The 14,608-nt window shown below is 38.8% G+C and overlaps 1 protein-coding gene across 11 annotated transcripts in view; it reads left to right on the top strand.

Moving 5' to 3' along the window:
* LOC6043806 overlaps positions 1-14,608 on the top strand; it is a 274,342-nt gene that overhangs the window by 121,797 nt on the left and 137,937 nt on the right. For all 11 annotated transcript variants that reach the window (XM_038266359.1, XM_038266363.1, XM_038266360.1 and 8 more), the window contains exon 3: positions 1,351-1,470. In XM_038266359.1, coding sequence (XP_038122287.1) covers positions 1,368-1,470 — 103 coding nt within the window. In that variant the 5' untranslated portion in view covers positions 1,351-1,367. The remainder of the gene's footprint in view (positions 1-1,350; positions 1,471-14,608) is intronic.

The raw sequence follows: 14,608 nt of genomic DNA, 5'->3' as shown, positions 1-14,608 counted from the left end.
TGGCAACCTTGTTTCAATGTTTATACTGCCCATGGTCAGATAAATGTCCCATATACAAAAACAGCAAGCTGAGAAAAACGCATTTGAAGTTTGTCCCATACATAAGGCTACGTGTTAAGTTTTCGCAAAAAAACTGGATTTCCTCCTGATTTCTAGAACAAAGTACTGGATGTTATAGGCTTTTCTGAAAGATCACGCGATTCTGAACAAAACTGCATCAATAACTCAAAAACGATGAAAATGCATTTGGGACATTTTTGCGATCAGGGGCAGTATATACATGTTATGATTTTTGATAAATGTGGTTGCTCACGCTCACATCAATTTCCAAATTTAAAGGGACAAAAGTTACCCTTTAGGACAAAATTCCACACAAATCGAAGAGGGATCTGGGCAACTGCTGTGTGAGTTGGCGGAGAATGACTCAAATGGACATTATCACTTACAAGTCTTGTAGAAAACAAAAAAAAAACTGCATTTTAACAAAAGTAAATCCCACTGTTTTCAAACAAACAAGAAAAAAAAACTCTTCACCGACAACACTTAACTCTTCACCTGCTGTTTTGCTGATCGTCAGAGTCACTCAAGTCGTCCTTACAATCGAGAAAGTCTGTCATGTGTGAATTCTTGTCAGCTTGGCCTATCCCCCCCCCCCATCTCCCTAGTATGCAGCCAGAACTACTAAAAATTCTTCTATCTTTCGGTGCTGATGGATGAAATCGCTGACGGAAACTAGAGATGTTAGACGTTACATAAAGCTTCCAGCTATGTTGCAAAAATCGAGCATCCCAAAGGCGTAAACACATCGCACTCGGTCTACACCGCATCAGCTGCGGAGTTGAGAATCGACAGCCAGAAAAAAAATGTTGCGGTGCACATTCCAGCCCGGCAGGAGAGTCATTCATCATGGCATGCGAAATGATTTGTACCCTCTTTTTGCAAAATCCTTCGTCGTTGAGCTTTCTCTCGTTTGGTTACCGAACCTCAACCTCAACCACGCGACCTAAGCCGAAGGGGTCCGGAAAATTCACTCCCCAGAAAGCCCTTTTAAAGCGAACACCCGTTCAGACATCTTTTTTCAGATCATTAGTCGTCGCCGTACTTCGGTCGGCAAGGGGTTGGAATGAAACTGTCACTGCCTGAACCGTATAATCATTCATTATTGTGGCGCCTTTGTGGGCTCGGAGAATGAAAAATTTATTGCCGACATGAACTATGGCTATTTTGTGGTGGCTATGATGGCACGTAAAATAGCTTCAAGTGAAGAGGTGTAAATTTTCATTTGAATATTTCAAGACTTAAACCCTTACATTAGTACTTATTTCCGAAACACTTTCGTTTTACTTACAGGTCTCCAATCCTTGTGGATGACTAGACTGTGCAGTCCCTGGGATTACAGTCAGCGTGACGAATACCCCGCGGACGGGTTCGCCCAGTTTCTTCACCCGTCCGTTGCAATCGACAGCAAAGGTAAGCTGTTTAGTGTGCTTACACAAATACGGATGAGCCGCCGCCGGTTGGCCTAATCACAAACGTAATCCCTTAATAGCTGACACGTGCCATGTCGATTGCTTCCAAAGATCCCTTTCCCATCCCCAGCTTCGAAGCCACATCCAAACAATCAACTCATCACTTATTCACTCGGGGAGACGTAGAGGACTCAGTGCCAAACCAATCCAATAACGTTATCCTGTTTTGTGTAGCTGCTTTGGATGGCTGGTGTGCTCTCTTAGGTTTCTATACTGTACAATTGTTTCTGGATTGCAGATTTGACAAAATTTACATTTTGTTTTTATTTATGTTTATATTTATAGTTTGCATTCAACACAAATACAAACACCAATCGTACACTGAAATTAAAAAAAAAGTACCAAATTCCTAAATTCTAGGAATTTTGCCTCCATTTCTTATTGACTGCCCATAATTGAAAATTCAGCTATTATGCCAAATCAAGTATTCCGAGAAAAACGCGTTTTAGTGTTTGACACAAAATCTCCGTCAAGGTAATTTCCCATAAGAGTGGCATATTAGCCGTTTGGTTTTTCGCATCGGCAGCCAAGTCTAGACACTATTTCAGTAAAATTCAAGTTCCAGAAGATGCGTTGGAACGTCCTCTACCACCTGGTGCTAATATCTCGTTTTTGCCAAAAGTGGATATTAGCCGTTTTTTCAATGGTGGGCAGTTGAGTAATCCAAAAAAAACCCAATTACTAAATTAGGAAATGAGCCAAAATTCCTTGAACTTAAAAAATTTGTATATTTTTTATTTCAGTGTTCTGAAAAAAAGTTTTTATATTGAAAAATCTTTTGACCTAGGGTAGGACCGGTTCAAAGATCAGAAATCACTCACTCATCGCTGAGCGAATCTTTGGCGACTGGAGCTCGCAACCAGTCGCGAGTGAACACTACACTCAGGTTGCCAGTGACTTGCTCAATCGCTTTTGCCAGCGACACAAATAGGGGAACTGTACCCTTTCTCAGCCTATTTCTATTATCGGCCTATCAGCACTTTGATCATGAATTACAGCTTTCATAAAGTGTTTTTGACTGTTCCAAAGTAATAAATAGCTCTAAGAAAAGTGAGCAAGCAACTCTACATAGTTGATACATCTGAAAATGTCGATTTAATAGCGGAAAACGACAAAAGTGATGAGAATTGGTCGAACGGCTTAGAGTGATTAAAATGAGTATATTTCCCCTATTTCGTGAATTTCTTTGCTCTCTCCGTCCGTCGACTTGAGTCACACACGAATACGTTCAGAGAGGAGAAAATCTAACAACATACCAGCTCGGCGCTCTTTTGGCCTGCACTACCACAGTTTGCCGTAAATTTGTATTTGGCATGATAGAAATTGCTTGCAACTGGTCTCTGATGCCGTGTTATCAACAAAACTGCAAAACATAGATTTAAAGCAGTTTAATAACTGAATGAATCAAAGCCGATCGCATACTATTTCGACTCAGCGACTGAGCGACATAACGCAATCGATCTCTCTGAACCATTCGCTGTACTACCCGTTTGAAGTGAGAGGGAGAGCTAAGAGAAAGTATTCTGTAACGATTGGTGTGGAAGCGACAAACGGTCGGAAACGGTCAGAGCAGTTTTTTGTCGCTTTCAATTTGTGGTCGCGAGTGAGTGCGGTGCCTGTGTGGACGCTCAGTCCTGTTTTTTTGTGCGATTTTCCGTCTCTTTTGTGTCGCTGTTCGAGTGCATGGGGTGATTGGATTTCTTCTTCTTCTTTTTTCATTTATTTTTTGTTCGCGCGTTCGTTGGCCGATGAATTTTATTTTTGTTCTCTTTATATAGTTTTCGATAGAAACGATCCGATTTTTGTTTTTGAGACAAGCAAGTCGTATTGCTGGATTAAGTCCTTTCCATATCATCGAGGATCGGAAGGCACGTCGACGGATATGTTTTAAGGCTTATGATATAAAATAATTTTAAAGAATGAAGCCCTTCCTACATCACCGTTGATCGGAAGGCACGCCGACGGAGAATTTCTGGAGAATCGCGGTCGAATTAATACTATATTTAAATCCCTAGATAGGTATCTTTCCGCAGCCGGCTGCCTAAGATTTTAAAATTTCAACCGATAAACAAATTGCTCATGGTCGCATCACCAACCACAGTGAATCCTGACCTCATACCCATCTTACTAACCCCTCAAAACTCATGTGATACTTTGTCGGAGACGCAGTCGATTTGGCGGTCCCATCACTCAAGTATCGGCTAACATTCCCATCCACTTCCCCGTGTCTTACCACTGGTCGTGGCCGGCGTCGGTATTGATCAGCACGATAGGGACCTTTGAAAATTGCGAAGGGATGATGATTGGTTCCTACTTTTCATCTGTGGTCCACGGAGCAATGTTTGGGGGTCCTGGTCAATAACGAAGTAGCAGCTAGGGGTAGACACCAATGCTATGCTATGCTTTCAATTTGTGGTCGCGAGTAAATGAGTCGCAATCTGGACCCTTGCTTTTAACTATTCATTAGAATGGCTCAAATTTGACTTTTCTCCCTCCAATACATAAAACACTAAAACAAATTGCTTGAGTGACACTTAGAAAACTTAAATTGTATTGTATTTTTAAATATTTGGAAAGAAATGGAAAGAAACAAAATCTTCAAAATTTGTGTGATGATTTTATAGCAAATTATAGAATTGTTCGAAAATAATGTTTTCATTAAGAGGTTACATACGTGTAAATTGGCAAAAATGTCAACGGTTGGTATGAACAAACACTGTAACTTTTTTTAAATTAGTTTACAGGGCATTAAAATAATCATTTTCAACTATTATCATAACTTTAAAGACATCATTGCCGAGATACAGCTATTTGTGATCATTGGTGCGCTGGAAGTGGGGACGCGAAATCGTGATTATGCAGGTTATTTTTTTGTGTGCTTTTGTGTCGCTGTTCGTATCGGATGAGTGATTGTGCTAATCGAATAATAGCATCATTGGTGCGCTGGAAGTGGGGACGCGAAATCGTGATTATGCAGGTTATTTTTTGTGTGTGCTTTTGTGTCGCTGTACGTTAGGGGTGAGTGATTGTGGTGATCGAATAATAGCATGACTTACTGAATTATTTGTGTCTTGAGCGTAATTTTCGTTGAGTAATTGGTGTTTTTTGTGATTTTTTTTTTTGAGATCTTAATTAATTGTTTTGTGATTTTCAAAGCCCTTCCTATATCATCGTTGATCGGAAGGCACGGCGTCGGGTAAATTGCGTATAATGTTTTGAATAAGGTTTTATTTTTAATGGTGAAAAAGTCATTTCTATATAATGATCGAAAGACGCACTGACATTTTGGATTAATTAATAGTGGAGTGAAATAATTGTGTGTGAGTGACTTTGTGTGTTAACCAAAAAGACCTTCCCATAGCATCGTTGCTCGGAAGGCTCGCCGACGGGTCTGTTATGAAAGTCCTCCCCATAGCATCGTAGCTCGGGAGGCATCGAAAAGCCAATACCTTATCCTACTAACCCAAAAATAATAATCACGTGATGCTTGAAGGAGATGCTGTGGATTCAACGGTCTCAAGCGGTATCAACAAGTATATAGCGAAAAACTGTGTGCTTGATGAGTCTGCAACTTCAACTATCGGACTAACATTCCTCCCTTTCGTTGAACTGCAGGCTTCTTGGGAGGGCGCCGGTATTGACTAATAAAGTAGGGATCTTCAGAGGTTAAACAGTGAACGGATGGTTGGCTCCCACTGATCATTTTTGATTCATTGTTTAACTTCAGCTGATCTGTCAATAACGGAGTAGCAGCTCATTGGCAGTCAACCATGCTCATGCTCATGCTCATCATTGCCGAGATACAGCTATTTGAAGTTAGCAGTTTCAAAACACGGGTTCAACGATATCTCAACACTGCTTTGACCAAATCGGCTCCAAATTTTGGTTAATACTAACTATGTGCATGACGAAGGCCGATTTTCAAACATTTTTTTTAAGACAACAGTATTTTTCTGTTTTTCATATAATTAGTCAAGTGACGAATGACCTCTCTAGGTTAAAGTCACGTTAATAAAATAAACAACAACATATAATTAGTCAACAGTTTTTGATTTTTGTAATTTTTAAAAACCTAAATTTCAAAATCGGTCTTCGTCTTACACACGGGATAAGTCTTGGGAGTACTCACTCCAAATGTCAGCCAATTTGGTCCATCACATCTCAAGATATCTTGGAACCTGTAAATCAACCCGGTGTTTGATGTTTTCTCTCTAGAATCAACCAATTTCTCTCCAAAACCAACTAAAAAAAGCTGCTAAAACAAACGCCATCAACAGGTAGGCAACTTCTTTCTGAACAATATTGCTTTTTGAAATTAAAAATGTATTTAAAAGACCTCAATAAATAGCCCAAAATATTGCAGATCTGACAACTCTATCAATAATTATAAGCACTTATGTGTTATTTATGCACATTTTTGAAGCCGGATCTCAACCATTTGATGAATATATTATCCGGATTTAATGCAACCCATCGTTGGATGGGTAATCAAAAGACCATTCCAAGGAATCCAAAAGATCGAAGATCTGGCCCCCTATTAAAAGTTACTAGCACTTGAGTGTTATTTATAAAGAAAAATATGCCAGATCTCAAATATTTTGATGAAAACGTTGTCCAGATCAATTTAGCGACCCATCGTTGAATTCGTAATCAAAAGATCTTTGCAATAGGCCAAAAAATTGAAGATTCAAAAACACAAGAAATTAGTAATGAAGCATAGTTTTTGAAACATGTTAAGCGGGAATTGTGCTATTTTGACTAAATGTATTTACTATATGAATGTCAGGAAGGTGGGTTATGTAACGTTTTTTATCAAACAGAAAATATTATTTACATAGATACAATGCTAATTTTATGAAACAATTTGATAAAAAATTTCATTGTTTTAGAACGAAATAACACATTTTCTATGGAAACAGGCAATTTTTCAGAAAATCGCAAATCGCGAGTTCTAAACAATTTTTGGATTTTTTTTTCAATGCATGATTTTTTTTCCTGAGACAAAAACCTATCGAAATCCAGGTGATCCCTAGGGTTTCCACCAAATCGTCTTTTTTAGGACATACTAATGGAAGTCATGGACACTTTTTTTAATTCTACTTTTATCGTTATAAAGTAAATTAAGAAAATAGTGATTTTTAAGAGTGTAACTGTTTTTTTCTGAAATGTCCTAACCAATAACTGCAACTTTGCCCAAATCAACAAATCAATCAAAAAATTCCTTCACAGTTAAAGATTTGCAAAAAAAAAACAAAGTTGTATCGAGACTTGTATGCAAAATGGCTCTTTGTTCAGAGAGTAGCCTTCGGGAAAATTTTATTCAAATTTAAAAATAAAATACAAATTAATGAAATCCATTGCCGGTTTTTGAAGGAATTACTCCTTTCCGATTTGAAAATACTTACTTTTCTTTGATTCTGTAACGACGAAATTGCTCTATCATCACAAAAAGTGCTGAAAATGTTATTATAGCACTCTTTTGAGTGCAGAAAAGTTCAACATTTCAGCACTTGTGTAATACTTGAGTAATACTTGGGTTTTGAGTCTACCAAACACGGAATCAAACGATTCTGTCACAAATCCTGTTCTGAGGTTTTTTTTTCTTCAAAAATGCAAAATATGTCGAAAATCGTCATTTTGCTTGTACTTGTTGTTTAATCTGAAATAATCACTAATGTGTAAACTTCTTGAAAGTTTAATTGTACTATTAAAACTCGCATAGTGGGCAGGCATTACGCTTTGTATTCCGTCGCTTTCTCAAACATGACACAATATTTTTGCAGTCTTTTTGAAACAATTTGTTCGTCTTGATCCAATCTGCAATAAGCTTCAAAAAAATCGCAAACATATTTTGTCGTTTTAGAGCAATAGAAGAAATACAAAACGTAACGCCAGCGCACTATGCGAGGTTTATCTGTAATAGAAAACAGTTTGATATTAGCTTATATTAGTAATTTACTTGCCCTTGACCCCTTAAACAAGTGGAGCATCAACACTTCCCGTCTTCCAAATCCCTTTCCTTGTCCCTGGTGTGCGGTGGAGATGGGAGCGGCCGGCAATGGACGGCTGCCATGGTGGTGAGAATCTGGTTCAGGTGGAATTGGTTCTATTCCCAATTATCGATTCCTAGGCAACTTGGGCTTAGACAATCATCACATCACATGGCGAAAATCCAGTCTGCAATCCGCTAAAATCACCGTCTCCTAGCGAAGCGAAGCGAATAGAAAACAGTTTAATATTAGTAACATTTTTGATTTTGAAAACATTCGATTTCGGTAAAACGTTTGTCACTCACAGAGCCTATGTTGAAAAGGATTGTAAGCATCTAAAACATATTGGTTATTTTAAAATAGTAACTTATATTTTCACACCTAAATGGCGATTGAGACGCGAAACCATTATCATAGCGCCTTCTCAAGGCAAAACATATATCAATTTATTCTTCTTATTACGTCAGGATGTGTTTGTTCTGGGCTTTTAGTCCCATTCTTTACGGGAATCGGTGCGTCGTCTTGCACATCTCCCGCTCACGTAGGCGTGTGCGTGTGCGTGTGAGATGGCAACACTGCTGGTCGGGAAGTAAGTAATAATTTATTCCGAGAAAAACTCAGTTCGAATAACAAAGAGGTGTCTTTTTTTGTTTCTTTCGTGAACTGTGAGGGACGTTCGAAATGATCACACTTGAGAAAATCAACGACTTTCGTTGCATTGAGAGTGAACGTTCCCTCATACAAGCTTGGCGGGAAAACAATGCACGAGACGTGTCAGGCTGTCAATTGTCTTCTCACCTCATAGATCTCCATCAAGGAGGAGGGTTGTATACGTGTTAAATCTAGTGTACGAATTTCCATGGAAAACCCCAACTCGGCTCTTTTTGTTTCAAGCCCAACTGTGAATCTCTTCATAGAAAAAAGCTTCTTTTTGTTGAAAGGAGGCCGATAAAGTGTTTCCCCCTTCGCGTGAATGGCGAATGTTTACCCTCGCAAGAAAATGTCAATCCTCGTCATTTGAGGCGTGATAACGGGGGTGGCCAGGTTTTGCCATTTCGAAAGCCCTAAATCAACTTCCTCGGGAGCAGCAGTAAATCTTTGGGACCGAATTTCAACGTGGTGGTGGCCCTTTTGTTTGCTGTGATTTGGCCGATTGCGCGGAGAATTTATGGCAGGCCGGAAGGTCGGTTTGGTTTTAGTTTAACCTTACTATGTTCGGCGAAAAGCGTGACAAGCTGGCAAAAGTGGGCTTTCTTCTTTCTTTATGGGATTATGATATCTTTGTTGTTGAATTTCTGAGTACGGCAGTGGGTTGTTTGGTATCTGGGTTGTGTACTGTAGATGAGAATTTGTTGCATGATACAAAAAATTGAAAATGAGTTTACAGATTTTACTTGAAATTTCATAAAATTGAACGGAGAATTAGTCGGTTTCGTGCATCGTACGTTTTGCATGCAGTTGCTTAGATTTTTGCTATAGTGATTGTTAACGCACATAAGAGCGTCTGGTGCTTGGTTCGTGGCATAATCGGATCTGGACAGAACTGAAACTCGCGGGTTAGCTGTTGCACAGTAAATTATAATCAAAACTTTATTGCTCTTGGTTTCTGTCGGTTTATTGAACTGTACTGGACGGTAATTAGACGAGAAAACTGTAACTTTCTACATCTTGAGCTGTATTTCAGAACAGGACGGTTCTGTTCTGTCTGATCTGTTCTGTACTGTGTCTCGCGGAGCAATGGCCACTTCTAGAGAAGATTCTTGTGACCAAAGCTGGTAGTTCTAGCGGGAAATTCTATAACAATGCCAAGAACTCATTTGGAGATGCTTAGAATTATTCTGTAGTACTAGATCTAACTGAACTGATACAAATCTACAATCTGAACCTTTTGCATGCGCAAACAGTGATAAACTTTACTTATTCTTGAGATCGAAGCAAGCTGTGCCTGGGGCCGGAAGCGTTTTTTCGTTTGCTGTCATTTTTCACTTTAAGATCGTCTTAAAATTTTCTTTAAAATTTGTGAAATCAGTTAAAATTTGAAGAAGCAAAAAAGGCAGGAAAAAATCGCGAAGTGGTTGTTAATTCAAGCGTTGCTGGAACATCGAGGAAGAAGGTGTGGGTGGTGATCATCGTCTGATTACTTCAAAGTTGTGTATCGGTACCAGGTCCGCTCCCGGGAATTCTACTGATGATTCTTCCTGCTGATGATTCAAGAGGAACGTGTTGAGAAGATTGGAATCAAGCTGTTGAAGATTGTGTGGTTTTGGTGAGAGCTTTTCATCATTTTGTTCAAATAACTCTTTCATCTACTCTAACATCCATACAATCCAATTAAGACAACTACGCCAATCTTACTAAGGAGCGGCCGTGACTGACTGGTTACGATGTTCGCTTTGTAAGCGAATGGTCCTGGGTTTGATGCCCATCTGCTCCCAACGAGAAAGTTTAATACTTAGAAATACTTGAAATACTGAATGAAAACGAAAAATCAAAGTCGCTCGAGGTGGGGTTCGATCCCCCGTCCTTTGAATTGGTAAGCAAAAATGCTAACCACTTGGTGAGTTATGACTGGAATTAGGAATACTGTTACTATCAACTATATACGCGCTGAGTCCTTGTCCATTTGACAAGGGTTCGGAATTTCTAAATAACGTTTGAATCCGATTGATGCAAACGTTCTTCAGGGCGGGGCTTGTCGATAAAGCTGAAGTACTTCGCGCTCGGCTAGCCAGCGTAGAAATGGGTTACCGAAACTCGGCAGAGCTAACTAAAGTGCCTTATAGAAAGTGGGGACACGAGGAACTGAGAACCCAGCGATTTTCTGTCAAAAAATTGAGCACCTCCAAGATCTTACACATAAGGTGCTTACAATCTCTACTTCGTCTAAAGGATTTGTCAAAAAATGAACACCTTCCATTCAAAACGCTTGGTAAAATTTGAGTGACCAACTGTGAGTGGCATTGCATTTTGAGTGCCTTGTCCCCACTTTCTATTAGGCACTTTAGAGCTAACACCTTCCAAATGCCTATGCGAGTTATTTGCATGTATAGAGTGTAGATCTAAAAACACATGGAAACAACACAATTTGTAAGAAGTGGCCGCGTGGTCCCGTTTGGATGGTTGCACACACCCACACGCACACACACATAAACTTTACTTATTCTTCATACAAAGTTTGGAGACAAACCATTCGACCCCTTCGACCCCAACAAAAAATAATTTATCACTTTCTCTTAGTTATATAAATGCATTTTTTGGCGAATTTTTTTCTCTTTTAAATTAACAATTACTGCCATCCCAGCTCCATCTCTACCGGTCAATTGATATCTTCATCCACTGATCTGGATGAATGACTTCTTGCCTTGATTGCTTACCTCCACGCTCGTCAAATAAATACCGTTAATTAACCACGCACACTCAATGCCATCAAGCCAATCCCACATCCCACCTGCAAACGGTGCAATTCATCAGCAATCAACTTTACCGTTCTTCGTTCGTCCTTTTTTCCACCCACTCACCCACCATGTAATGTGCAGTGCATTACTTCAATAACATTATTTTCGGATTATTAGTAAATTAACCCGGCGTAAGTTCGAGGATGTAAACTAACAAACTGGTGATTAAAAAGTGACTGTTTATTAAAAAGATTCGGTTACATTATATAGTTCCTTAAATTTAGTACAATTTTTCAATGCTCTCAATCAAAAGATTTCTCTCTTGTTCTAAACCTCTCTCCTGGACTTTTGTCCTTTTCTTCCATACGCGCATAGCTTGTCTATCTCGCTTACGCGGCGATCATAGTTCGTTCTATGTTTTGTCCTCTCTATTCTAGTGGCGTCGTTCGCTCAATTTCTACTTTCTCTCTGCTTTGATCGATTAATCCGTTTGCTCGATCGTCCCTTTCACTCTATACGTGCTACTTTGTATTCAGGTGCGCGAACATGCTTCGGATGCTTGTTCTCAAGCTCTGTGCGGACAATACCGTCTTTTCGTGTTTCTGATTCTAGGGTCTGATAACTTGCAGGATATATGGTTATGTCTTCGTTTGAATTTTAACCTTCTGATTTGTACTTCTGAAAAGGGTTTTCTGATGTTCCTAGAAACCTAGCTGCCTTTCCTGTCGATAATGGTTTTCTTGGATTTCGTGTTTCTTACAGGAAATGTAATAAAATAAATCTTTCTTCTAAATTACCCGACACCGCTTGGGAATTTCTTGATTTTCCTGATTGTTGCGTCACAGGAAGCGCGAGTAAGCTTTTTCTAATAACTGAAAACATTTCGGTTATTTCAACTTCAACTAAATCTGACACCGTCAGCTACACCGGACCCCGTAAATCTACATCCGTAGGTTTACCACAAATATGAATTTAGTTGGAGTTGTTACATGAGTAAATTGTTCCTTATCCTTATGGGTATTGTTGAATATGTTTTCCTTACATTTATTACTTGAAAGATGAAGTTAATATAGGAAAAATAATATGATTTATTTACTTTTACTATATCTATGCTGAATACCTTCTTATTATTCCTTACCCCGTATTGCTTGGGGATCATTTATAAATTTTCGTTTTGCTTATCATCTTTTATTTCGATTTTCTTATTGCCATCATCATCTGATGCATTCCTTTGTTTACGCTTGACGTCGAGAACGGCTAATTTCACGACTGGTCTTGTCAAATACTTTCCTGATGCTGTTTTGATTCTAACTAATCTTACTATCCCGTCTTTTCCGGGTCTTGTGTCGGTTACCAAACATTTGATCCACTTTCCTTTGTTTTCTTCATCAGGAGTTATTGCAATATCTCCAACTTCAATTGATTTCATTTCTTGATTCCATTTTGGTCTCTTTGTAAGACTGGGTAAATACTCTTTTATCCATCGGTTCCAGTAGTTATTCGCCAACTGGCTGGACCTTTTCCATTGCTCTCGTAGAGCTTCACCTTTTGAAACATCAGTTAACATTGGTTCCATATCACCGGAACAATTTATCAGAAAGTGATATGGTGTTAAAACTTCATCGTCTTCTGACTCCAGTGGAATATGAGTCAACGGTCTGCTATTTATGATATACTCAATTTCTGTGAGTAAGCCTCGTAGAACATCTTCTGGCATAGTTTCTTGCACCGATGCTAAAATACTTTTGACTTCTTTTACCATTCTTTCCCAAACACCTCCAAAATGAGGCGCTGAAGGTGGATTGAAGAACCATTCAATTCCTTCGCTTGCTAATCTCTGACGGATTCTTTTGATTTCATTATTTGCTCCAATGAAATTTGTTCCATTGTCACTGTACAATTGCATAATTCTACCTCGTCTTGATTGAACATTTTTCAAACAGATAAAAAGGCATCTGTACTCAGATTACGAGACAGATCCAAATAAACTGCTCTTGTTATTAGGCAAGTAAATACTAATCCCCAACGTTTTTCAACACGTCTCCCTATAGAGACATTTACTGGTCCAAAGTAATCTACTCCGGCATAAGTAAACGGTTTGACAAACGGAATTGTTCTGTATGATGGGAGCGCAGCCATTATGGGTGGCTGGGGTTGCGCCGATCTATTTTTGCATAATTGACATGCGTTCTTTACTTTCTTCATTGTTGCTCTAATGTCAATTATCCAGTACTTTTGTCTAACTGATGCTATTGACGCATCCAGTTTCAAATGGTAGAATTTCTCGTGGTAATATTTCAGTATGAGTTTACTAACATGGTGATCTTTCGGTAATATGATTGGAAACTTAGCTGCGTAGTTTAACACGTCAGCATTTTCCAATCTTCCTCTCGACCTCATCACTCCCTTTTCATCAAGGAACGGTGTGAGACCTCTAAGAGAACTATTTTTCTCGATTGGCAATTCAAATGTTAATGACTTCATTTCGCTCGGGAACTTATCCCACTGAGCCTTTTTAATCAGAACGATTTCAGCTTCGCAGAAATCTTCTTTAAGCAATGTATTTTCGTAGGCCATATTCTTAGCTTTCGAAACGATCATTTTCATTATACCACCGATGGCTCGTTTCAAACGACTCCAATCGGAACACCATTCTATTTGAATGTAACTATAGTTTGGAATTTTGCATTCCTTTATGATATGAACTGGCTTCAATTCTTCATTTGTTTGAAAACGTTTTCCTTTTACAGGCCAGTTTTCTTCTTGATACTTTAGGAAATTTGGACCATGCATCCAAATGGATTCTTTTGTTACAACCTTCGTTGCTTCATCTGCTGGATTGTTGTTCGTGTCTACCCATCTCCATTGAGATACGGTTGTAGAATCGAGTATTTCACTAATTCGTAATCCTACGAATACATTATATGATCTAGCATCAGACTGTATCCAAGCTAGCACTGTCTTCGAATCAGACCAATATATGGTTCTGTCGATTTTCAATCTTAGTTCATTCATTATATTTTCCGCGATTTGAGTTCCGAATACTGCTGCTAATAATTCAAGACGTGGAATGGACAGCATCTTGTTGGGGGCAACATGTGCTTTTGCTGCTAATTGATTTATTTCAATTTGTTGTCTTGGAAATTTAATATTTTTAGTAGCTAAAAGTCTAGTTATCCAATGGTTCCAGGACTCATTCAAATCTTCTGGAATTGATTCATCCCATTCTAACCCCAACTTCCACAACTCTTGCATAAATATTTTACCTTGAATTGTAATGTTTGAGATTAATCCCAATGGATCATATACTCTCATAATCGTGGATAACATATTTCTTTTCGTTAGATTTTCCGTTTTAAATTCTTTATCAGCGTGTTGTACACCAATTTCACAATGGCCATTCTTGTTATGCGCTTCTTCAATTACGCTTTCTGTTTCCTCAATTCTTGCAATTAGAGGCTTCGACAAGTTACTTCTTGGTAAGAATTTACCTTTCATTTTATTTATGGATGTTTCATGATGCTGCACTTCCTTGTGCAACGCAACTGTATGTCTCCCATTGGAGTTCTTATTGGAATGATTCCCAGATACTTTGCCATGCAATACCCAGCCTAATCTGGTTCTGTTTGCAATGGGTTCATTGAATTTGCCTACTCTTGATTCTAATCCTTGAATAACGAACGAGTGTGGCAAG

Source organism: Culex quinquefasciatus, chromosome 3, assembly GCF_015732765.1.
Source record: "Culex quinquefasciatus strain JHB chromosome 3, VPISU_Cqui_1.0_pri_paternal, whole genome shotgun sequence".
NCBI lineage: Eukaryota > Metazoa > Arthropoda > Insecta > Diptera > Culicidae > Culex > Culex quinquefasciatus.
The sequence above is the reverse complement of the archived record's forward strand: the minus strand, read 5'-3'. Positions and strand labels throughout refer to the sequence as shown.